Raw genomic sequence first — 25,000 nt, 5'->3', positions numbered from 1 at the left:
TAAATAAATCGTACAAGATTATACCTAAATGATATTATACCAATATAGTGAAATCCAGGCAAAACAAACGTTTTAAACTGGCCACACGACAGCTGTCTGGACGATGGCAGATAAGGACGAGACACGTTTTCGTCCAACTCCAATTTGGTAGTTTGAATAAGAATTACTAGATATTGTGAACATTATGTAGGCCTACAGCTACATATACATAGTGTTAAATAATTATTCCGTAAAAACCCTGCAGATGTTATTAAGGCTAGAGAATCACCAGGAGAACTCTTGGTAGGCCTACATATCCAATCAAGCTGTTCAAATGTGATTTATTATAAATATTTGTGATTTTTTGTCTTGCTCTGTGTCTGATTATTGCAAATAAGAAGTTTATCATAAATGAACGACTCCCATGGTGGAATATCCACGTTTTCATGAGATGCAGTCTTCTCTAGTTTTAATCTGTCCCTAAACTCCAGTGGAAGCCTGTTCAGTAGCTCGCTGCAATGTTTATTTTTGTGTATTGGGTCTCGCATACTCCGTTGTGCCATTTTTCCTATTTTATGTATATTATGGATAGAATAGGCCTAAGTTCCTCAGGGCTCCCGTGTTTGTTTAAAGTTGGGTTTACCGGTGTAAACTGTAACTCTTCATTGACCTCTAATATTGACATGATATAAAAACAACGAGAATATTAAGTTGTGGTTCCTAACCAAAAAATAATCAAGAGCCATGTTATTGGTACTGTTTCTTTTTAATTAAATGATCCCTGACTTCATCGCTGGATCCTTAGGAGGCTTTTCTTCTTCTGTGATCCCAAAAGTTTGTTTTTCTTGAAACATCTTTTGGAAAATAAAATAAATACAAGCACATCATTTTTCATAGTTCATTATTGGAAAAAGTTATCATAATTAAATCTAAATAAATGTTAAAGGTCCCACATTATACCACTAGGTGTGAGTGTGATTAGCCATTACAAGCCAATTTGAAAATCTGCCTCTTGCGACATCACAAGTGGGCGTGTCCACCTAGATGTATGATGATACATGATGATGCTGGAAAGATCAGTCTACCAGCCTACCCAGTGGACTGTAGCAAATGGTTCTCATCTATCCGACATACATCTAGTTTTGATGTCAGAAGAAGCAGATTTTAAAAGCGGCTTTTGGCTAATCGAACTAACACCTGGTGGTATAATATGGGACATTTTTACTAAAGAGCCAAACATAAAACCTGGAAGTTCCCTGTCTTCATTTTCTCTCAATCCTCGTCTGTCCTATCAGATCTTCCCAACTTCTTCTCTCTCATGCCTTCCTACTCTGACACCCTTCTTTCTACATTTTCCTCTTCTCTGAAGTCTCACTTTCACACAATTTCCTTCCTTTCCTCACAAATCATCATCGACACCTCTTTGACAACTGGTTGTTTTCCGTTAAACACTCTTAAAGCAGCGTGGGTGAACCCTCTTTAAAACACTCTCAACCCTGCTGATGTAAGGAATTACCGAACTGTCTCTTCTAACATTTATGTCAATGCCACAAGGAAGAAGAAGCAAGATCATTTGGCCATCATCCAATAAAAAAAATGTGATTGCGAATGGAAGTAGAAGGCTCACCCGGGGAACTCTAGCATGTGAGGGATGCTGTCTGGCAGAGGCTTTCCAAAGGTCTCTGGGATCAGGAGGCTGATCATCGCCGCTAGTACTGTGAAGGTCCCCACCATGATGTAGGGTAGGGCCACGGAGTAGCTCCCTGTAGCATCAAACCAAGAGAGGGGGCAAGGAAATCAAAGTGTAATGCACTGGAACCAAAGGGATATGGGACCCTGTTGTGTACTTTCATTCTAAATACAGGAAGTGTGGCTACTGGGTAGGAAATAGTTTGAGTATTTCCTGCAACGATAAATTAAAAGATGGTGTAATAATGTAATAAAGTAATAACGTAAAGTAACTAGGTATGGTTAATGAATAACAAACTTAGTACTGATATTTGAGGAGCTTCATAGCAGATGAACTAAATTCAGAAAATCTACTGACTTAATCCAATTACAATTCATTATCTTTCACAAAGTGATACTAATCAAGTTTTAAGCTACCTAGGATATAATAATAACAATAAAGTGATAATCATTTATTGATCAATTATAATATCGGGTGGGGAATAGAGAAGAAGAGCATGATCATCAGATGATCAGTGCATCATACTTAGGGAGAGAAGGTACGGAGCCGAGATGCATCCTATGCGGGAGGCCATGGAGCAGGCCCCTATGGCTGTGTTCCTCAGGACGGTCGGGTAGAGCTCCGCCGTGTAGGCAAAGATGAGGGCAAAGCCCAGCGTCATCCCAAATTTACCAGTCATCTCAAATGCTATTGCCACGAAGTTCATGTCTAAAGACAGAGCATACAATATACCGGCCAGCGGCTGGCTTAGTGAATCACACCACTTCAAAGTCAACATGTTGTAATATAATATTGTTTGGGATAATGAATGTAATAACCAAGCGTATTACAGTTTATTGAGACAATCATTGAGTGATGTTGCTTAGCATGCAAATTAATGCATACCCAAACACACATATGTGCGCATGGGTTCCCCTTGTTTATTTTCTATAACGTTTTACACAATTTCCATGTTTTGAAAAACAATACTACTTAAAAAAAGCTTTGTTATTGCTCGCAATTCGCAAATAAAATGCAAAGAACTAACATCTTAGGTTCTGTTCAATGGTATTTGTCATGGTCGTACCTGATGGTATGAGTGGTATGCATAGAATCATCACTCCTCCGAGGAACAGAGACATGGAGAGACAGAGTCTTCTTGGCAAGTAACGGAACAGCCCCCACGACAGAGCGTAGGCCGGGATCTCTAGCGCGGCCGACAGGAAGCAGTTCAGGAAGATACTGCCGTGGAGGTTTGATGTGTTCAGAGACAGGACGAAGTAGGTGATGGATAGGTCAATCCTAAAGACATTGAGATGAGAAGCAAAGTGTGTTGGTATGACTCAGTACCGTTGCATGTACTGTACATTGACGCATGAATTAGAAAATGTAAAAGATGGGTTAAGCTAGCACTTTCTGTGGTTGCAGGAGTTTAACAGTACATAATATTGTGTACTTGCTTCCATGTTTCCACACACAACTAAAATAAAAAAAAGGATGCCATACTGGACAAATTTGAGAGCTCCCCTTTCTCTCAAATACAACAAGAAAGTGTTGTGAGTCAGTAATTAGCTAAAATCAATCCTGAACAGCGAGCACTAAAAGTAAAATACAAGCTTTGACGTGCTATTGTCCTTTTCCAAGTGTGTGGTAGTGAAAATGGCATAGACATGCAGTGGTACAAGTGTGCAAATGTGTGTGTGTGTGGTGTGTGTGTGTGTGTGTGTGTGTGTGTGTGTGTGTGTGTGTGTGTGTGTGTGTGTGTGTGTGTGTGTGTGTGTGTGTGTGTGTATTTTTGTGTGCAGGCATATGTGGCTGTGGGTGCGTTTGTCTGTGTGCAAGCATGTTTTTGTTGTATGTTGTTGAGTGTGCAGAACTGAGGGCCCCAGTGGGACAGCAGGAACTCACCACACCAGCCACAGTGTGAGAGTGGTCCAGCGGATGTTCCTGGTACTAAGCAAATCCCACATGTGGACTGATGCTTCTTTTGTGTGTTCTGGGCTGAACTGCTTTGTGAAGGCAAAGAGTAAAAGTCACAATGAATTACAATACTCTATTCTTTGTATCATCCTGCCAATAGTACAAATGTGCATCAACGCCTGCAATTGCAACTTGAATTGATGGGTAATAGGGGAGGTGTTGGAATTGGCTGCACATTTTAGGAATTATGCAAATTGAATCTGTGTTTTTACCAACCTAACACAATTGCAATTGCAACAGTCACAATTGCACTGAGTTGAGTTGATAGGGGATAGTGGATGTTTTCATAGTAGTTCAGCTCTAGTTCATATGTATTTACCTACTTAATTACGGTTGCAATTACCCAATAATATATTATAATTTACCATATTTTTACCTGGTTAAATACCTAATTAGGGGCCTTTAAAAAGAACTAAGATAACATCATACTATACACACCAGGTGTTAGTCACACTTAATCTTGAGTTACACACACCAAAATCACATAAAACACACAGAAACATAATTTTCAATATAAGTATGGTGCCTTCTTCATGACCATTTTTCCTCAGTGGGGGTTCCTCAGCAGTCTGTCTGCTCTGCTGTCAGGGTTTTAGGGTTTCACATTCTGATGTTCTCATTATGAAAGCAATAGTGAGCCCACCTAAGCTTGGATCTGACACGTGCACCAGAGCTAAAGGTGTTTGCCACAGTGAGCGATGTCCCCCGAAAGACCTGTTAAACATTCTCCAAGCTCTCACCTCTGCACCATCAAAGATGACCAGTGGAGCTTGCATTTTATTCTTCTTGGCAGCTTGTCTTATTATGTCTTCCGCCTCTCCCACTCTCCCCTGAGAGAGTAGCCATCTTGGAGACTCAGGAATGAACCTGACAGACAGAGTGGGAAGGTCAGGCAGTTTAGACCATTTCAATGAATTGGTCTGTCAATGAGTCAAATCAATAAGGTGACAGTGGCAAACAGTAGTACATTAGCACTCACCACCAAAAAAGTGCAAAAAGTACAGTCGGTGCATGGAAAGTGAGAAGAAGCATCCTCCAGTCTCTGATATAGTATGCCAACAGAGGAAGCAGCATGTAGCCAAAACCAAAGAAAAAACAGGAACCCGCTGTGGAGAAGACTGTTCTTACAACTGGGTTGAAGAGCTCCATCCCTTATAACCAAAAAAGAAGGAAAAGACAGTTGTTATTACCATTGTTAATGTAGCTATAGATTATCTTTTTTATTGATTGATCAATAATATTTACAGTGGAAAATGCAGTAGGGCCGAGATCGTTTATTGGCCTGTGGCATGTGCCACCGCGACCACTGACATACCATGGTATGGTATGTCAGTGGTCGCGGTGGCACTTGCCACAGGCCAATAAACGATCTTGGCGTCTCTCAGAAAATGACCATCATTTGAGCTACTAGCGCCTAAAGTTTTGAGTTTGGTTGACTTTCAGCTAACCAAAGAATTACAGTAGGCTATCCGTTATGTAAACGGACACAGCAAACGTAAATAAAATACTTGCATTTGTACTTATAACAGCGAGGCAAAAAAGTTTGGTCTTTTAACTTGGCTAAAGCATCTAAATTATTAATTAATCATTTATTACGCTCAATACATTTTCTTTTGACCGGTTCTATCATGTAATGCGACTACAACTAGGCTACATGCTGTGTGCATGCAGGTGCGGCCCCCCTCTTTGGATCACCCTGTTGTGATTGACCATGCTCGTAAGAGGGGGACTGGATAAAAATAACTCATGTAACATGTGAGAAAAGCAAAGGTGTGTTCAAAATGAACTACTAGACATACCAAACGGACGGTCAGGGTTAGGGTATGTTAATGAACGTATACCTATCACAAATGCAGACACGTAATTTGAGGTGGCTCCCATCCCAACTAGAAAGAACAGGGCACAGAATAGAGCCCATGAAGGACTTAAGACCTGGCATAAAGAGAACACTGTGTGGATAGCGAGGGCAGAGAACATCACTATTTTCCTTCCAAACCTGCAAAACAAAAGCAAAAGCATCCACTGTTGAGGAAGGAATAAAACATGTAAATTGTCAACCCAGTCTGGTTGTTATTATTATGCATTTTAGGAAAATGGTCAAATGCGTAATAATGCTATGATACTGTGGATAAATGTTCCTAATTAGTATAGAAGATGGTTCTTTTTTCTACGCTGGTCTGTTGTAGGTGTTCCTGGCCGGTGGTGCATATTGTTAACGTGGCATGGTTGCTCAGTTACAGAGTAAGTTGGTTGTATTTATTTAATTAACAGTATTATTATTATATAATTATTATTATTTATCATTAAGAAATGCACGCTGAATACATCTTTTAAATCGTGTTCAGAAAAATAATAGTTAAAATTAAAGAGGCTAAAACAACCTGTCGGAGATTGGTCCAGAAATGCAGGAACCTAAAAAAACTCCGCAGAAGAAAATCGAGGAGGTCAGGGGCCCTTTCATTTGGTCCTCACAAACGAGGTCCCACTGAAAACACAAACAACACAGCTTATAACGTTTCACAGCGAAGGAAGCTGCAAATGTGCCGCAATAAGATTTTACAATGAGGCCACACACACACACCACACACACACACCACACACACCCACACACACACACACACACACACCACACACACACACACACACACACACACACACACACACACACACACACACACACACACACACACACAAACACACACACACACAACACCACACACACACACACACACACACACACACACACACACACACACACACCTCCGTCACAATAGTGGAATCATAATTGGTGCGGTCATATTCCCATCCGTCCAGACAAGCCTCCTGTTGCACATTGGACAAGTTGACGTCGATCCCTGGAATCAACCCGCTCTGGGAGAAACGGGTCAGGGCGTCCAGGTTGTATCTGGAGCATTTGCTGAGAGACCATTCTCCGACGCGTTCTTCCAGAGGAATGCTGTTGTTCATCCATACTGAGGTGAGGTTGGCGCTTGCGGGGATGAGACAGTGATGGGAAGGTGTGTCCCCGATAAACACTATGCACAGCGAAGTGAAGCCGTTTGGGAAGAACGTAAAGCACAGGAGAAAGAACACCAACTGCTGGTATGGTCCCCATTCTCCAAGAAATGCAACCGCGTCCTCATATGTAGGCATGTCTTTTGCACGCTCCCACGATGTGTGGGATCTTATCGGTCACACACTTTGGACCAAAAAGGGCTGGTGGCTTTATAGAGTGGAGGGAGTTACGCAATGTGGACACGAAGAATGACGCAAAGCGAGACGAGTCCACTAGACGTTAATGCAGAACGGAGCAGTCCCAGCTTGGAATGAGTTTTTTTTCTAAAAACTATGAAAGTGGTTAAACCGTTACAACTATTAAAGTGCTCATCTCAAACTTGACTTGGTCATAATACTGTCGCACCGACCACAAGTTCGCAACATTGACGCTCATGAAAATGCAAGGGCTTTCATCATTGGGCAATAGGCTCAATCGTCATTGTGTTACCTCAATCCGCAACAGATAGTGACTTACTTAACAAACATTTATTTGCATATAAAACATCGAGAACAACTTTAAAACATCCAGGCCCTACCCTGTAAACCAGCTCAGGTTGTATTTACTATGGCGTCTAGCCCCCCTCCCGTTCAGGTGGAAACGCGTATGGGTCACACTTAAACAAATGAAAATCTGTTGAGATCAACGCTCATACTTGCCTTTCAGAAAATAGGCACATTAGTGCATTCAGAAGTTCACATGCAGGTCAGAGAAAATTGTATAAACCGGAGAGTCTCTGTTTATCTAGAAACCACTGGTTTTTTCTTTGTTTTATTCAATGACTAATACTACTACTACTACTACTACTACTACTACTACTACTACTACTACTAATAATAATAATAATAATACAACTTTATTTGTATAGCACCGTTCATTCACAGAATGAATGCAGCTCAAAGTGCTTTATATATTAAAAGATCAGGAACATTTGACACAATAGCCTACTAAAGTAAAAAATCTAAAGGCAAATTTAAAGAAAGAAGAATTACCCCCTAGAATGACTAGTCATTGTCATTATGTTCAAACATCTTTATGGACTTTGTCTCTAACTCCTATTTCATAAACTATCACTGAAGAACATTGGCCAGAGTTTATAGGTATACCATCACACAAACATTACTTCCATTCTTTCCAACGTGTGGCTGACCCACACTCCCTTATTCATTATTACAGTCTGTCAATGTGTAATAGAGTTGTGGAACTGGTGGGTACAATGCAAATATAAATGGTAAGGGTAGCACAATCAATTGACTACTACAACTAAACAATGCCCAACCTTAGGGGTGTGATTTGTGGGAGGTGAGTTTCATTATTTTTTACACAGTGCAGAAAAATGGAATAATACATATGCACAAGGCAAAAACATTTTCAAGTATCATGAAAATATTTGTGGAGGGAAATTTCTTAGCAAAAGCTAGGTAACAATTTCCCCGAAGAAAGTCTTGAACTGAATAAGAAATGCTGATGCTTCCATTTGCTGATCCTTTTCATCGCAAATGTTTTTTGTTTTTTAAAACTGCACTAACGCATGAAGAAAACACTGATCAACTTCAGTTCATCCCAGATAAATATTAAATGAGAGAGAACGAGGGGATTACTTGAACTGGAAGACTGGAATCAGGAACCTGGTGGCCTTTGTAAATAACTGCTAACACTGTGGCCATCTAGCTAACCTAGTTAAACATTACTGATTCAGATGAGTGCATTGCAAAAACACAAAAAATGTTGCACACACGTAAACCCTATCTCAATCAGGTTTTTTTTACTGCACTAATGCCAGTGGACAAAACCTTTTTGGTTAAAAATGTTTGAGATTTTTATATATTTTTTTCAATTCTGGGCATTCTCCCCAAACCACTATTTGAACGTTCCACTCTGCTGTGAAAGCAGGTGGCGTTCTATTGGAGACGTCTGAGGGCCCTTTACCAGGCACCCAGACGTCATGACCAAAGGGCACCGGCGGTGCAGTGGCATTCTTTTAAAATCTCATAGTGCTCGAATTCCAGCTGAAACAGCAGGTTCACTGGCTCTTTAAGTTCATAGCATAAACCTTTGACACGTCTAATCAAGAACCTCAGTTCCCTCCATGATGATGGACACGTCGGCAGGGGCGGGGCCTTGGTGTGCTTCACTGCCACAGTTCACGGTCTTCAGGACATGCTCAGCAGTCCTATTGTCAGCAAGGAGGGTTTCCCTGCTGACATCCTGTCAAAACATTAATTGGTGTTCTGATGCAATATACTGTACACGTTTTCTTTCAAGTTACGGTATATGAAAGAGGCGATTGAAGGGGCTCAACTGGAGTGTGTTGCTGTCACTTTCCTTAAGGTGGTTATACAATTTCTCTCTTCTGGATTGTAATAATGATTGAATATCATCCTAATTCTGCTTTGGATGCATTATTTTGTGTTTTTTTTGGGGGCTCTTAGGATAGATCTGCAGATTTCTGCATGCAGAGTTTCAATTTGATGTTTGTTCTATTTTATAGAATCTTGGTTAGCAAGTGGACCCCAGACCTACCAGCCGTACGGCTCTATCACTACGTCAACGATTTTGATCCAGATCTTAATTGGAATGTCGAGTTTGATGTTTCTTTTTATGGCATAAGAGGTCCTCATTGCCTTGTCTCTCAGTGCATTCATGGCTTTGTTGAAGTTTCCTGTGATGTTGTCTCCATGTTTATGACGAAGTAGGTATGGTTTTTTGTTTGCTGTAGAGTAACGAGCTGTCTCTCTGCCTTCTCTTTCTCCCTCATATGCGGCTGGTCTCTCTCTTCTCTTTCCATCCCCTGCAGATGTCTCTCTTCTCTCTCTCCATGATTTGCTGCTGTCTCTCTTTTGTCTCTCTCCATCATCGGTTGATGTCACTCTCTTCTCTCTCCCTCATCTGCTTCTGTCTATCTCTCTTCGCTCTCTCCATCATCTTTCAATGTCTTTCTTCTCTCCCCTCACCTGCTGATGTCTCTCTTCTGTCTTCTCCTAAACTGGGTAACCCTGCCCATTTCTTTCTGCTTCCAATACTTTTTTGAGGGAGCCAATCACCAAGCTGGCTTTTCCCCCTATTGCGCTATATACAGAGTCATTTGAACCATTTGCCCATTGATCACGCCTCTTGTGCTGAAGAAAATGACAGTAGCTTCCCCAGACCAACGGGCAATCTACGGTTGAGCTTGGTCTGGCAATAGCCAGGCTACTCTTCTCCATCATCTGCTCTCTCTCTCTCTCTCTCTCTCTCTCTCTCTCTCTCTCTCTCTCTCTCTCTCTCTCTCTCTCTCTCTCTCTCTCTCTCTCTCTCTCTCTCTCTCTCCCTCTCTCTCTCTCTGTCTCTCTGTCTCTCTCTCTCTCTCTCTCTCTCTCTCCCCCTCCTCTTCTCAAATATAACCAGTAAAAGGTGCACTAGCTTGAGAAACCGCTCCATTGTTTACCTCTCTGAAAAGTGGCGCCCAAGCCCAACGTCTGCTTCGGAGGGGAATCTGGAATCTTGAAGTAGATTTATTTTAATTTTGACGCAGTGTGCTGCTTGAGCATGGCAAACAATAGATTTGCAGTACTGTCATTTCGATTGGACCTCACAACGCATTCAGTATCCCAACAAGGTTCAAGTGAAAGCACTTTACTCGTTGGGTATGTGAAACAGAAGAGACCTCGGGCGGCTCTAGGCTGTTTGCAAATCAGACACAATCGGAATGGACTAAAACCAGAGCAAGCTGCCTAAGCTGGAGATATTGTTTGACTGCAATACAGTGTGGGATAATGGCGTCTTTTCATATCTACATACATGCATTTTTGTCTATTTAGCATGGCATAATGTAAGATTATTACCGGATTCGGTGAAATCCCTAAGACACATTACATTTTTTGGTGAGCTTCACATAGGCTACTCCATTTATTATGTCTGTTTTATATCAATTTAATTAATAAGGTGAAGAGTGGATTTCAATGAAAGACCTACCTACCTCACCGCTGATACAACTGTAATGTTTAAGATGTAATTTCTGTATGTTGTAATCTAGTGAGAATCCAGAAAAAGAGGATCATTGCTTTTTCAGTTATTGAGAGACTGGGGTGGGGGACCCGGGAGGGGCTTAATGTCCAGGCCTGAGTTCACAGCTAGCTCAAAGTTCAGTTCACACAGATGATGAACTGCATCATGATCATAGTACACAATTTGAAATTGTTACACAAAATGAACACATTAATTTCTTCTACTTTTATTCTATTCTATTCTTTTTCATTAGAACCCCCTCTTAACCATCCACCCCCAGCATTGCCACTGCCCACTGCTCAAACTAATTGAATTACTGGATATTACTTACTTCTAAATAATACTCTTAAAAGCCAAGAAAAAACATTGTGAGTATTATTTTTCCATTCAAACGATCGGTCATGTTATGCAGAAAGTAAAAAACCAAGCTAAGTCGCAGATATTTCCCGAGACTGGTTGGATGCTTGGATTCGATCTGTCTTTTTAAACTCATTGCCGAAGTGGCTGACGTTCCAACTTGTTTCCTCAGACCCAGAAGACAACATTTCTTCATATATTCATATGCATAATTGGTTTCAGCGGTAGATACGTTGTTGTTATTGTTTTAAGAAGCCATGTCGGTTGTATACGGTAGTGGTAAACAACCTTGCTCACCAAATATATGAGCACGTTCAATGAACGCCGTTCTTTAAGCGCGTTGATGTTCAACACTGCGTGGGTTGTTATGATTGGTCAGCACATTGTGGCAACCCGGCCGTTGTCAATTAAGGAGATACAGAGCACCTGAGGAACAGGTGGAGAAGCAGGGCTTAAATAGCCTGCTTCTCCACTCATTCAGGGCTCTCTCAGCCATGTGGCTCGTGCCGGGAGGGAGCCGAGTGGGAGACAGTCGCGGGAGCCACGCCGACCTCACCAACGGACCGGACCCGGAGACCCCTTACCCTTTTTGCCCCAGTGTTGAAGAAACTTGAGTTACTGTATGATTTCCCCTTTCCTTTGTGAGCTGCAGTAATAAAACCGTTGCACCGCAACCGTGCTCGAGCGTTTGTTTCGGTAATCGCGGCCGCCGACGACTGGGGTTGCCACAGCATGTAGGAGGAATCCACACATTTTGGGAATCTAACCTGAAGCCTAATTCAAGAGTCATTTACAAAAGGTTTTGTTGTTTATTGTAACAAGAGATAATAAAGTCTTTATCTTTCAAAATGCGGCTTTCTTGACCTCTCTTTGTTTGTGAAAGTGTTGGATTTTATCCACCACAGGACCTCTAAGTTCATTTTGATTATCAAGGGGCACATACCAAAATGTCACCCAATCCTGTTGGAAGAATAGCAACACTTCTTTCTTATCAACAAAAGCTTTAGTTTGTTCTTCTTTTTGACATTTATGATGACACATAATATGACATTTCTACCACTAGGGTTTGCGTGGGGTCATGTTACTACATATATGTAAGTATTACTCCAAATAGGTTCACCCTGCACGGCTGGAGACTGGGGCCCAGAGTGGAGCCTCACCACCGGACCACTGTTACCAGCTGGAGACTGGGGCCCAGAGTGGAGCCTCACCACCGGACCACTGTTACCAGCTGGAGACTGGGGCCCAGAGTGGAGCCTCACCACCGGACCACTGTTACCAGCTGGAGACTGGGGCCCAGAGTGGAGCCTCACCACCGGACCACTGTTACCAGCTGGAGACTGGGGCCCAGAGTGGAGCCTCACCACCGGACCACTGTTACCAGCTGGAGACTGGGGCCCAGAGTGGAGCCTCACCACCGGACCACTGTTACCAGCTGGAGACTGGGGCCCAGAGTGGAGCCTCACCACCGGACCACTGTTACCAGCTGGAGACTGGGGCCCAGAGTGGAGCCTCACCACCGGACCACTGTTACCAGCTGGGGTGACAAGAAACCTTGCGGAAAATAGATTTAGGATTTTACAGTATGGTGTCCTGAGGGGAAAATAATCTTGACAGTTCAGAACACAATGCTCAAACCTATACTATAACCTTCAGGGAATTGTATACTACAAGTCTGACACTTATTTTGACATTTTTTGAGCTACATATTTTAATTTGTCAATGATTAATGATTAAGACATGTACGTTGACTGTCAAAAGATGACAGAGTACATAAAAAAGCATAATAATAGAGCTTGTTTATAAAAAAAATCTCTGGTCCCTGCAGACCTCAAATCCTCGTAACAGCCCCGATCTTGACTAGACCATGGAGGTTTTTGTGTGTTTGTCAACCCTTCATCACTGACACAAGTCCAACACAACTGGGATTCAGGTCTGGTGTTTCACTTATTTAGTCCAAGTCCAAGTTTACTTTCAAAACATGCCATTTTGCTTTAAAGGATCCCTGATACAAAGCAATTCAAAGCTACATACATGTTAGATATGTCCATAATAATAATGTAATTGCCACTATGAGCCAAAAGTCACATCCATAAGTCCAGGTTAGCATATTAAGGGTTAATGTAAAAAGGAAACTGAGGTTAATTGACATGACACTCCTCTTGTTTGCCTGTTGATTAACGATACATCAGTGCCTCTTAAAAAGAATTGATATAATCAGTCCGTCTCCCTATAATAAACAAGAGATTCAGCTTAAACTTTGTCCTACTTTACTTTGTCGTCGTCGTCCCTCCCTCCCCACTGTTCCCACCAAACCCACAATGGTGTGGCTTAGAAAACACTGCTTTAGAAACCAGCGGCAAAGCACAGTCCTTTTAATGCTACTTAGGACCATTTAGAGTGCAGGCACGGGCCATTCTTGAGGGTATTTAGAAGCCAGGAATGTCGTCTGGAAGAAATACAGCTTGGAGCACTGCTAGTGAAGAACTGGGAGAGCAGAGGACACAGCCCTTCTTCACACATTTGGTTATTTGTTTTTTCTTGCCTATTATTTCAACCCCTCCCCCCCCCCATCTCATCATCACTTGCTGTAAGCTTTGATCACATCTGCATCCATGAGTGATAGGCCTCTCAACCAGGGCTGATTCCAGTTCAACAGCTTGCCCTTTTGTTCTCTGCAGGAGTATTAATGCTGGCAGTCTGGGGCCAGCGCCGCAGCTGTGTCCTCAGGCCACTCACAAGGGGGTCTCGTCTCCGCTCCATCAAGTCAGGAATCAGACTTTAACTTTTTTCCTTTCTTCCCTTTCTTCCTTGCCTGCTCTCTCTGTGTGTGTGCGTATACACTCTCCTCCTTACGCCAGGCGAGACTGGTAGTCGGTTCTTGAAACTTCTCCAAGGCAGGTCGGTTCTTCCCTGCCCTCCCCTCTTCCTACCCCACTCCCCCCCAACCCTGTTTTTTTTTTAAAGGTCAGGTTTATAAAGAAAGGTTAAAGTTAAATTAGGTAAAAACATAGATAAATTGAGAGAATGGGCGATTACGACAAAGACACTGCCTTCATAGGACAATCGGGCCGTTACTTCTGGGCGGCTTTTTTCCTGCTCAACACCGTGTTCATCTCCACCGGATTCACCGGCCTCTACATCGTCTTCGTCGGGGCCGTGCCCCCGCACCACTGCCTGATTCCCCACCAGGCCAACCTGACGGCCGAATGGCGGGCGGTCATAGTTCCCACGGAGACGGCGGCCAGCGGCGAGGAGCGGCCGAGCCGATGCAGCCGGTACAGACTGGACGTGGTCAGCAACCTCTCTGCCCTCGGCCTCATACCCGGCAGGGACATCAACCTCACCGATGTGGCGCATGAGGGTTGTGTGGACGGCTGGAGCTACAGCCAAGACATCTTCAAGTCCACCATCGTCACAGAGGTAAGGGGGTGCACGTGTGTGTGTGTGGGTTTGTGTGTGTTCATGTATTTGTTTTGTAGAAATTATTTACTGTGTGTGTGTGTGAGGACACGCACGTCTGTGTACACTTTCCACACAAACGTGACGGTGTGTGTGCTTACTTGATTCTGTGTATTAATACTCTAGTATAATGAATGAGGCCAAAAATAAGTGTGGCTGTATGTGCAACACGTCTATGTGTGTCTTACAAATGGAAAAACCTATTATAATGTTTTTCAGTATGTGTAAACGATGAAGGGGAGTTAATCAGTCCTAATATTTATCTTTGAAAACGTCTGTTATTCTCTCAAAGTGGGACCTTGTCTGTGGTGATTCATGGAAAGTTCCCTTTGCATCTTCAACCCTCTTTATGGGCTTCCTGATTGGATCCCTCATATCAGGCCAGCTTTCTGACAGGTATTTCCACTTTCTCTACATACTATTCCTTTAAGCTCTTTTATTTGTCTGATCACAATTTCCAGAGATTTAAGATTTCATTATGGGTCAATTGGATTGAATCTAACAATGTTCTTGAATGCTTGAATTTGATTGTTAAATAGAAGAAACTGTTTCTGCTAACTGATTAAAGGAAAGTAAGAAAACCATCAGCCTCGTCTACTGGTTATGATGTGTTGGTGTATAAGATCAGAAACCAACCAGCAGAACTACCCAGCAGGTAGAACTACTCAACAGGTAGTTCTGCTGGGTGCCACGATGATGATCAAGATAGAGCTGTAAATGTGCTAATGAGGACCACTGCCTTCTCTTACAGTCCACATGAATACCACAAACAAGTATTTTGATGAACCACTCTATCCTGCTCCTGCTAGTATCGGGAGTCAAACGCAGTTGTTATGGTGGACCACGTTCACATGGATGTTAATTGTTGAATAAATAAACGCAGCTGGATAGGGAATTTACAGGAAAATAAAGACAGAGACGTTATATTTGAAGTTATCCAGGTGCATTGCAAAACTTAATGTGTTTTCTTAATATTATCTATTTTCCAGGTTTGGCAGGAAGAAGGTCCTTTTCGTTTCCCTTGCGGCCCAGTTTGTATTTGTTTTCCTTCAGTCTCTCTCCACGTCATGGATACTGTTCTGCATCACCTTCCTCTTCATTGGAGCTGCCCAGATAGCCCTCTATATATCTGCCTTTGTACTAGGTAAGCATATATGTCTTAGATCAAATGTGACTGAATTTACAAAACAAATCAGTGTATTGTTTACTACATCACACACAAAATTCCCTATCATTGGTGTAATCAGAGCTTATTTAGGTATTCATCATATATTTATCCTCTTCACCACTTTATTCTACGTAGCTTTGTATTTATTGCATGAAGGAATAAGGACTAATGCACAAGCTGATTTCTTGCACATTTGTGCTTTGGCAAAAAACATTTCTAATTCGGATGGTGATCTCTCACAGGAACCGAGTTGCTGAGTAAGTCAATGCGTGTTCTTTTCACAACACTGGGGACGTTCCTCTTCTACTGCATCGGCTACATGTTGCTACCCTGGCTTGCCTACTGCTTCAGAGATTGGAGGACACTGCTGGCAGTCATCTCCTCCTTCTCTTTAGCCTACATTCCTTTATGGTGGTACGTTGCACGACAGCATTTGTTAAAGCTCAGCTAAGACATATGCTCAAATAAACAGAAATAAGATAAGACAGTTCCTAAGCTTGGCGATAAGTGTTATATTAAAGGAGCACTATTTTACCACCAGGTGTGATGTTCTTTAGCCATCACCAGCCATGTCCACATTGACCTACTTGTGACATCACAAGTAGGAGTGTAAACCCAGATGTGTGATGGCTAGATAACAGCCAATCCAGTGGACTGTATCGAGTTGGATTTTTACCAGTTGGTATAAATCCCTGGTGGTAAAATAGAGGACCTTTGACATTGCACTTATTAATTATCAAAAAATATATATTCATGTTTTCTTTAACATCAGTTCATGATTAACTAAAGGCTTCTAAAAAACACGAATGTTTTGTTAATGCTTACTTCATCGTTAACTAAAGCCTTATAAATAACTTAACATTATTATGAAATGTTACCAAAAGCTTCAGTATGGTTATTTTGGTCTGAGATCACAGTACTAGATTCACACAAACAGAAGAAAGTATTGTGTCTTCCATGATGTTGAGTAATATCCCAATGCTAACTTGAATGCATAAATATACAGGTTCATTTCAGAGTCTCCAAGATGGCTAATCTCTCAGGGGAGAGTGGCAGAGGCGGAGTTCATACTGAGACGTGCTGCCAAGAAGAACAAGGTGGAAGCTCCAGAAGTCATCTTTAAAGAATCTGGGGTGAGATGCTTATCACACGTTTATACTATGCGCAGGATTTAACAAGGACAATTTCTGTGAAAAAACAATGGTACTGGTCCTTTTACAAACATAATTACCTGCCTACATTTATTCCTGAATTGTATCGAGATCCCCTATTTCACTGAAGCTTGGCTGTATAATCTCATGCCATTGTATTCATTTGTATGGGTTAACCTGTGTCACTGCCTGCTAAAGGTACTAAATAGAATGATTAGACTTGCATGATAAAAGATTAACATTTGAATAGTAACACAGCAGAAACCAACTATCTATGTGTGAAATGGTTTATATTTTAGCCAGAAGATCACGAATAACCTTTCCCCCATGTTTTCAGTTTGGAGATGGGCAGAAAATAAAGAAATACACCATTATTGACGTACTGAAATCCAGAAAACTAAGGCTCATCACACTCTTGTGTCTAACTCTTTGGTAAGTCCATTTAAAAAATATGCCTCTCAGCCAAGATTATAAAAAGAGTTGCTACTTAAATGTACATAATTGATGTGCTGGTGTCAAGAAATCCAATACAGTAATGCAGATTGTCTTTTTTTCTCTTTTTTAAAGGATGTCTGTTAACATTGGTTACTTTGGACTATCTCTGAACACCTCAAACCTAAGTGGTGACCCTTACATGAACTGCTTCCTGTCAGCCTGCACTGAAGTTCCTGCCCATGTCATGTCCACTCTGCTTCTGAGGAACTGTCCAAGAAGAGCCCTTCTTTCCTCTTTCCTCATCATCGGTGGTGGATTTCTACTCCTTGTCCAGTTCATCCCCGAGTGTAAGATTGGCAGTCCGTTGTTTTCAAGGAATATTTTCACAAACAACATAAAAAGACATAAGATTAGATACAATTTGGATTAAACTATCTATTTCAGCCTATTGACACCAGCCCTTATCTAAAATGTAAAATTTAAATAGTTTTACAGCTAGCTAAATTGCTGTATAAATATTCCACCATACAGCTCTCCATGGTTTGACTCTGGCCATGGTTCTGACTGGGAAATTCGGTTTCACCATGGCCTTCAGCGTGGTCTACATCTACACGGCGGAGCTTTACCCGACGGTCCTGAGGAACATCGGCATCGGAATGTGTTCTTCCGCGGCACGCATCGGAAGCATCACCGCTCCGTACGTCATATATTTAGGTACGTGGCAGAGGAAGGAAACACCAAAACCCACGTTATTGTTTATTACTGCATTACCTAATGTTAATTAACAGTTCATTATTGTACCTTTACTGTAAAGTGTTACAGGATGAACTAACTTTGTAAATACAAGGTGGGAAATGTATTCAAGGTTCATTGTTAACGTAATACAGAGAAAGGCTTTTTTTTTTTCTTTACAAAACCACAAAGGTATGGAGTTGATCTTTATCAATTGTATTTAACAGGCACATACAGCAAGTTTCTGCCCTACATTCTCATGGGAAGCATCACAGTTGGCTCTGCAGTGGTTAATGTCTTCCTCCCAGAGACCCTCAACAAACAACTGCCAGAGACTGTAGAGGAGATGCAGGAATGTCAAGGGTAGGTCCAATTAAAACAATTCATACATGTCAATCTGAACAGGAATGAAATGACAAACTACTCTAAGAATTTAATTGCTTTCATCTGGATTAATAATGTTCATGTCTGCTCAACCTGGAAGTGTACTTTTATTACCACTCAGTTAGTTTAAACTAAATTGCCCCTTGTTCCGAGAAAACCACAGATCATGACATACATGACAACCAATAAACAAAGAGTTTGTTTATTGGTTGTCATGCCTGAGTTGCTATCACTTACTAAGTAATATCATAGTGAATATAAGCCTTTTATGCCATTCTCCATGCTGACTGTTTTTCATTAACTCTGTTCTCAACAGGATTTGCAGGAGAAAAGGAAACAAATCAGAAGACTTGGAAAAGAAGGACAACATATCTCGACATAACTACACGAGTGAGCGAGTGCAAGAGTGAAAAAGAGAGTGAGAGGTAGAACGAGCAAGAGAGAAAAGAAATTCCAACTATGCAGAGTAGTCTTTATGAATGAGGGTAGTGGAGATTACAAGTGTTGTTTTTTTCATCTCCAAGCATTTGTACAGTATGACCATAGTTTCAAACTTCGTACTGCCAAGGTAGCATAATACATATGCATACATAATGCTACCTCTGTAAATAAGTAACATTGCAAGAGGATGTTAGAAAGACAGGCAAAGGTTTAAAAAAATAGGAAACGACAATGAAGTAACAAACAACATCATCCATTTCGTCCTTTTATAAACCTTAATGGCTCTGCGTTCCAGATGGCAGATCAGAATCCCCTTTCCCCAGTTAAAACATTACCAATCTTTACTTGAATAACCGTTTATGGATGACAGCAACCATACATGAAAATCCTTCACATAGAACATACAAAATAAAAACTATGCTATACCTGGACAGCAAAAGTTCTAAATAGTGACCACCCTTGATCAAAACACTTGAGTCAATAAGAAAATATAATCTTCCCTTGTTAGATTTTTTTGTTATGATCGTGTACTGTTTTCATGACTATATTGTATAATGTTGCACTTGTGGGAATACAATAAATATCACACATTTACTTGAATCATCTCACTCCTGAAAGGCAAACTTATATCAAATCAAAGAACAAACCAAACTGATGGCAGGCCAGACAGAACATAAGTTGTGCGGCACACAAAAATGCAAATATAAATAAAAATGCAAATACAAAAACTCACCCACAAGAAAAGTTCTGAGCACCATACTATTTCCTTTTTGCCATATATGCATAGCTGTGTCTCAGTCCAAAACACAGGTTGGCTATGTGGGTCAAAGGTTTCTCCAAAAGCAAATTAAAGCCCAGCTCATACAACACAGGTCCTTCGTCAACCCAAAAGTGCTAAACCGGCAAAGCTGTAAAAAGAAAAAGATTGACCAGAACAAACAATAATGAGAATAATCTATATAAACTGAATTAACAATTAGTGTGGCTGGATAATTTAGACCAATAAGTAAATTGTGGGATCTGTGTTTTACACAAACCCTCCCCGTAAGCGAACAAGATGAAGGGTAATTATTTATTGCTTTGTTATTTGAAACACAGCAGGGTTTAGCGTTTGGTTTAACCACTCACCCGGCTATTAGATGGTGGATGGTGAGTTTACTTCAGATTCCCTTCATGCCAAGCCCCCTGTCCAACTATTTCATTAGGCCGTAAAGTTGGTCCCCTGTTCCGTGGGAATCTTTTCTGGGATTCCTACTGTTGGACAAGCTATAAAATGATGCGCCCGTATTGTCAATGTATGGCTGCGTCCGCTTTTCATCAAAAAGTAACTGCCCATCTGGGCCCCACTTGGCAGGGGATGCTCCCAGCTGGCAAGCCCCAGGCAGCAGGTGCAGTCCTCAATGATCTTGTGTGTTACCACTTTATACTACATGCACACATTTGAACAATTGGCCCTTTTAGACTGAAAAAAATAATTTGTATAAACATAACAAATAAAAACAAGAAAATTTGTTAGATATTCATTTGAAAGAGTAAATACATTCTTTCTTTGTGCCAAAGTTACATAGTATAAGAATATTATAAAAGGTTATATATTGCCATGCAGAGTAAAAATTTGTGGACACTGGTAATATGGTTACATTACATAACCCTTCAAAACTTGCTAGAATATTTATGACGGAATATATTTTCTCTATTCCATAATGATGAATAATTCATTCTAACAATAAAAAGGGTTAAAGTTATGAGGACTTACGATGAAAACACTTTGTTCCTGGTGTCATGGGGATTCTCTCAACCAAGGATTTCCTTAATACTGGCAATCAGTATTCTCCTGAATGGATGCACATGTATTTATGAAGTGTTTGTGGTGGACACGTCATCCCACCACAGCCCTATTACCGACGACACTGACCTCAGCAAGTGTGGCGAAAAGGAAGCCATACCGTTTAAGAGCGTGGATGGCATGTCCAAGCTTAGCCCTTGCACAAGGCTGAACCTTGAGGTGCTAAGGAGCTACTCTGAAAGCGGTATGCTGCCAAATGTAAATGTTAACATTATATACATTCCTCGGGAGGACTGTCTTCGTGTACGGACGTACAGCAAATCTACAAGTCCTGTTGTTACATAGGGGAGAATTAGGTTTGTTTTTCTGTGGAGCTTAGGGGAGGGCTTCGTATTTAGTATGAATAATGTACAAAACAGGCATCCATACGTAGAGATATAAAAACATATATATACTGTTTGTGTAAGCCATTGTACATATTTTGTTCATAGTGGGACCTTGTACGTGACAATGCATAAAACTAACTGGCAGGAACTGTTAACTCATCACTTCTACAAGGATGGCTGATAAATCATTAGTGGGGACGTTTTTTCATGGTTAGAGCATGAACCGAAGAGTCCCAGTAACATTAAGTGTAAGCAAAGTGTATGATTGAGTCCCTCAGAGTTAGTAACAATAATAGTGTTCTGTCCACAGTGACTTGCTGTGTCCTATTACCCACCACTAACCTGATTAACTTGGCTCTCTGGGTAGGGATTTGGGAGGGGTTTTTCATAAAAATTAAACGTCAACAGCAGTTCGAAAGAAAGGACATGTGAGTTGGTTGATAAGTGGTTGTAAAACAGCATGCTCTGTGTATGTGTGTGTGTGTGTGTGTGCGTGTGTGTGTGTTTGTGTGTGTGTGTGTGTGTGTGTGTGTGTGCCTCTGTCTCTCCCCCAATGTCTCTCTCTGTTTGTCTGTCTCTCTCTCACTCTTTTTTCTTTTTCTCATTGTGGCAGGAGCAGACATTTACACTTTTATTTCCCCTAAACAAAAAAGGAAGCTTTTTGTTATTAAAGCCACACTGGAAAAAGCCTTCTGTTGAACCAATTAAAAAAAACATGGGTAATGGTTCACATCTATATTACATAATTTGAGCCAATGACAAATATATAGCTTGCCTCAAACAATATTTCCTATGTTCATAAAAACAAAATAATACAACTTGGCACCAAGTATAATTCTATTCTTTGAATGAAGTTAATACATTTAAATCGTATGTTAAACAAAAAAATATTGATTCACTCCAACAATTGTTTCTCATTTAAGAAACATCTATCAGAAATAATTTGTTTTATCCAATCAAAAAGATTACAATTTAATCAAACAATTATTTCTCATTTAAACATGAACATTTTTAAACATAACATATTTTCGTATACATCATCATCATAATTTTTTCCCGCTCGGCTCTCGCCGCTTCATGGCCTTGGGGCGCTTCTGTCTGGATTCGACATCACATCGCGACATCAGGCAGGGTTAGGTGCTTTGTCAAAGACACCTCGATACACTGCTTGGTGAAGCCGGGGATCGAACCAACAACCTTCAATCTAAATGGCAGAGTTAGACCTACTCCAGACCTCCCTCCAGAACCAGACAGACTGTCCTAGCTCACAGAACCAGTGAGTCATCGTCACTCTGGTCAAGGCTAGTGCTTTCACCTCAAAAAGTCGCCAAAAGTCACCAATAGCAGCTGAAAAAGAAGCTAGATTTGTCGCTTGTCGCTGTTTTGAAAAAAAGTCGCCAAAGGGGTCTGAAAAGTAGCTAAATATAGCGACAAAATCGCTAAGTTGGCAACACTGCGGTTTGGTCCAGTAGTCGTAAGCGTCTTTGTATTTAATGCGCATGCGCAGGCTTGTACGTAACCTTGAAATTGTACATTTGTCTGAACAAATATTTCTAAATTGAGCTCCTAATCAAATATAACAGTGCTTTAGGAAGAAAACAAAAAAAAAATATTTGGATTGAATGACAAAAGTATTAATCAGTTGAATACACAACCTTAAAATTTTGCATTTGTCAAAATGGATATTTCTTAATTGAGCTCCTAATTAAAAATATCTATATTTCACAGTATTTTGAAATAAAAAAAAGTTATTTTAAAAATAAAACAAAAAATGTTTATTTGAATTGAATTACAAAATAATAATCAGATGAAGTACGGCTTAAAACCCTTTTTCCAGTGTGGTCACTGATTCGGTATTTTGTTAACATTTGTTTTTCTTTTAGATGTTTTTGTTTTGAGATAGTCTGCCAATTGTTTCTCTCTGGTCAGGGCCTGATAATGTTCGATCACCAGGAAAACGAAAAATGACCTCTGTCCATAAGATGAATGAATAAAGAAATGTTCTCTATATTAAAAGTTTGATTCATTTTGATTATGCATATTTGTTCTGGCAGAATTTAGCATGATGACCAACTTGAATTGGTTACCGTAGTCCCTAAATGTGTGTAGAAATGTAGGAAATGGTATTCAAATCGCATTTTTTTTCGGATGGAGGGATTGTACTTCGTCACCCGAGGTTAATGAACTCCACCGAGTGGGTGGATGACATGCGGTGGTGGCCTCAGGTGTCATATGGGGATATTTCTTATTATTTAGTGCTGTCAATGGGTCGGCCATGAAAAATTTCAAGAGCACCTAACTAATTGTACATATTTTAACAGCTATTTGTACATATTATTGGCTATTGTTTTTAATGTAATAATTAGTTTTTAGTGTTATGTCAAAGCATTAACTCAATCATTAAAGGATATTGCAAATGCCTCGTGTCAAGTTTATTTTATTGCCTCTCTGTGACAAAGACATCACGTTTGTGCATAAAAATACAGATATAAGTTAAAGTTTGGCATAGATTTGTAAAAATGAACAATATAAACAATAGAAACAACATATTAACCATGTAACCATAGCATCTGATTGAACATCTTATTCCTCATCTTGTACAATGTCCCCACGAAGATAGACCTGCAGACTCTCAGAATCTTGTCAAATTTTGGGGCTGTTGGCACTGTTTAAGAGACTATTCTGTAGTTCTTCAGGCGGCGTATGACCCTCTCGTGGCTATGCGCCAAGTGTTGGTGGTGTCTTCTTCAGACAAGGGAAGGCCTCTTCTGGTGAAAGCTGGCAGGACGAGCTTGACTTTACGTTCAAACAGAAGATCTTGGATAACAACTCCTCGGTCAGCCATCACCTCATCACCTGGATGCAGATACTCCAGAAACCCTGAGTTGGCTGGATGAACTTGTCACTGCATCTCCCACCATATGCTGGAGAGAAGAACGTTATGAAACCACATGGTGCAATAGCTATGAGGAACTTGATTGTATTATGTCCATAGTAATGACTGTAAGAATCGCCTCGAGTCCAGATTGTGAGCCTTTTGAAGAGGGGTCTCAGAACAGTCTTAACCACACGCATGTGGTTAATGGATAATGTTCCTTGAAGCTCTGTGGCATCGTTGCCTGGATCGTCTCCCTGGGCAGCCATGGAACATAGCACCTCATCTTCTCCTCCATGAAGTCCAGCCACTGAGAGATTATCCTACTGACCACAGACTTGAGACACTCTTAACCTCTCTGCGATGTCGTCCTGCAATAGGTTCAGCCGGAGCTTCATCAGGGTCATCAACAGTTGATCCTTGGGATGTAGCTGAGAGATGCTGCATCCTTCTTTCAGGTCATCGGATAAAGATTCAAAGGCATCCACTGACAACCGAGTGTACACTAGACACAGCCGATCATTCCGGAGAAGTTCGGTGTGTACAAGATGTTGTTCAGGACACTGTGTTGCCTGGTCATGGAGGAGAGGGCAATGGAGTGAGTCACTGACAGCATAGATGTGATCTTCCATGAATGTATACTTCCCCTTTGTAGAAGCATCACGGTGTGTCAACGCATCAGTCTCCTGGATTGCAGAGCTGGTTGAGGGTTCTGTAGAAATAACAGCATCAGACATCAGTAAGTTATCAACGATAAGGTTAATCATTTTGCTGCCTTTCAAAATAACCAGTCCCGGACATCAAATTAGAAAGCCTCGGACTGATCTTATCTTGTAATGCTGTTCATTTATTGAGGTCAAGCCAAGGCATAGTTATTGGTATATGCTGATCATACTCATTAGACGCTAGCTGGCTAACGACTAGCGATATTGATAGCTGTTAGTGCTAAAATGTTAACTTATCTTGGAGCCTCACAAGCATCCGACAAGCCTTTTTCACCGGAGGAATAACATAGCCCAACCATTTCTCGGGTATGGGTGTTGGTCTGATGGTCTGCCGTCAACAAAAAGAAAAGAACAGAGTAGGGTTTTTTCGGAGGGTTCTTCAAATTTTTTCGGAGGGTTCATCATCGCTGGATGGCGGAGGATGAGAT

General features: G+C 41.1%; 2 protein-coding genes, 1 long non-coding RNA gene and 1 pseudogene across 4 annotated transcripts; 1 reads left to right on the top strand and 3 right to left on the bottom strand.

Moving 5' to 3' along the window:
* Positions 1 to 726: 726 nt before the first annotated feature.
* Positions 727 to 6,838, bottom strand: slc22a21 (solute carrier family 22 member 21). 2 transcript variants are annotated; one of them, XM_030361655.1, is made up of 10 exons: positions 6,389 to 6,838; positions 6,010 to 6,113; positions 5,470 to 5,624; positions 4,608 to 4,779; positions 4,369 to 4,495; positions 3,557 to 3,657; positions 2,736 to 2,950; positions 2,195 to 2,377; positions 1,607 to 1,742; positions 727 to 833 (listed from the first exon to the last, which is right to left on the bottom strand). In XM_030361655.1, exons 1-10 carry the CDS (start codon positions 6,779 to 6,781, stop codon positions 767 to 769), a joined length of 1,653 nt encoding a protein of 550 aa, XP_030217515.1. In that variant the 5' UTR covers positions 6,782 to 6,838; the 3' UTR covers positions 727 to 766. The 2 variants fall into 2 exon arrangements, with proteins under 2 accessions (XP_030217515.1, XP_030217516.1); XM_030361656.1 differs by having other exon boundaries at positions 736 to 833; positions 3,557 to 3,654.
* Positions 6,839 to 8,852: 2,014 nt separating this feature from the next.
* On the top strand, positions 8,853 to 19,400 carry slc22a5 (solute carrier family 22 member 5). The gene is made up of 11 exons (XM_030361523.1): positions 8,853 to 9,014; positions 12,091 to 14,450; positions 14,782 to 14,885; positions 15,479 to 15,633; positions 15,900 to 16,071; positions 16,664 to 16,790; positions 17,146 to 17,240; positions 17,376 to 17,590; positions 17,775 to 17,957; positions 18,203 to 18,338; positions 18,676 to 19,400. The coding sequence occupies exons 2-11, from the start codon at positions 14,055 to 14,057 to the stop codon at positions 18,767 to 18,769; spliced, it is 1,677 nt and encodes a 558-aa protein (XP_030217383.1). The 5' UTR covers positions 8,853 to 9,014; positions 12,091 to 14,054; the 3' UTR covers positions 18,770 to 19,400.
* LOC115547348 (uncharacterized) lies at positions 16,792 to 20,703 on the bottom strand. Its single transcript, XR_003977350.1, has 4 exons — positions 20,557 to 20,703; positions 19,929 to 20,262; positions 19,534 to 19,708; positions 16,792 to 18,310 (listed from the first exon to the last, which is right to left on the bottom strand). It is a non-coding gene; the product is annotated as an uncharacterized LOC115547348 (long non-coding RNA).
* A 2,818-nt stretch (positions 20,704 to 23,521) lies between these two features.
* LOC115547107 (uncharacterized) overlaps positions 23,522 to 25,000 on the bottom strand; it is a 3,085-nt pseudogene continuing 1,606 nt past the window's right edge.

Source organism: Gadus morhua, chromosome 7, assembly GCF_902167405.1.
Source record: "Gadus morhua chromosome 7, gadMor3.0, whole genome shotgun sequence".
Classification (NCBI taxonomy): Eukaryota; Metazoa; Chordata; class Actinopteri; order Gadiformes; family Gadidae; genus Gadus; species Gadus morhua.
This window is presented reverse-complemented; position numbering and strand designations above follow the sequence as displayed.

Bases quoted from the DNA above. Each gene is read 5' to 3' on its own strand.
- slc22a21 (XM_030361655.1), bottom strand. From the start codon at position 6,781: ATGCCTACATATGAGGACGCGGTTGCATTTCTTGGAGAATGGGGACCA. The intron at 2,378-2,735 runs GTACGACCATGA...CTCTGTCTTTAG, and splicing joins CATACCACTCATACCATCAG to ACATGAACTTCGTGGCAATA. The intron at 834-1,606 runs GTGAGCCTTCTA...ATTTTCCAAAAG, and splicing joins CACATGCTAGAGTTCCCCGG to ATGTTTCAAGAAAAACAAAC.
- slc22a5 (XM_030361523.1), top strand. From the start codon at position 14,055: ATGGGCGATTACGACAAAGACACTGCCTTCATAGGACAATCGGGCCGT. The intron at 15,634-15,899 runs GTAAGCATATAT...GATCTCTCACAG, and splicing joins TATATCTGCCTTTGTACTAG to GAACCGAGTTGCTGAGTAAG. The intron at 18,339-18,675 runs GTAGGTCCAATT...TGTTCTCAACAG, and splicing joins GAGATGCAGGAATGTCAAGG to GATTTGCAGGAGAAAAGGAA.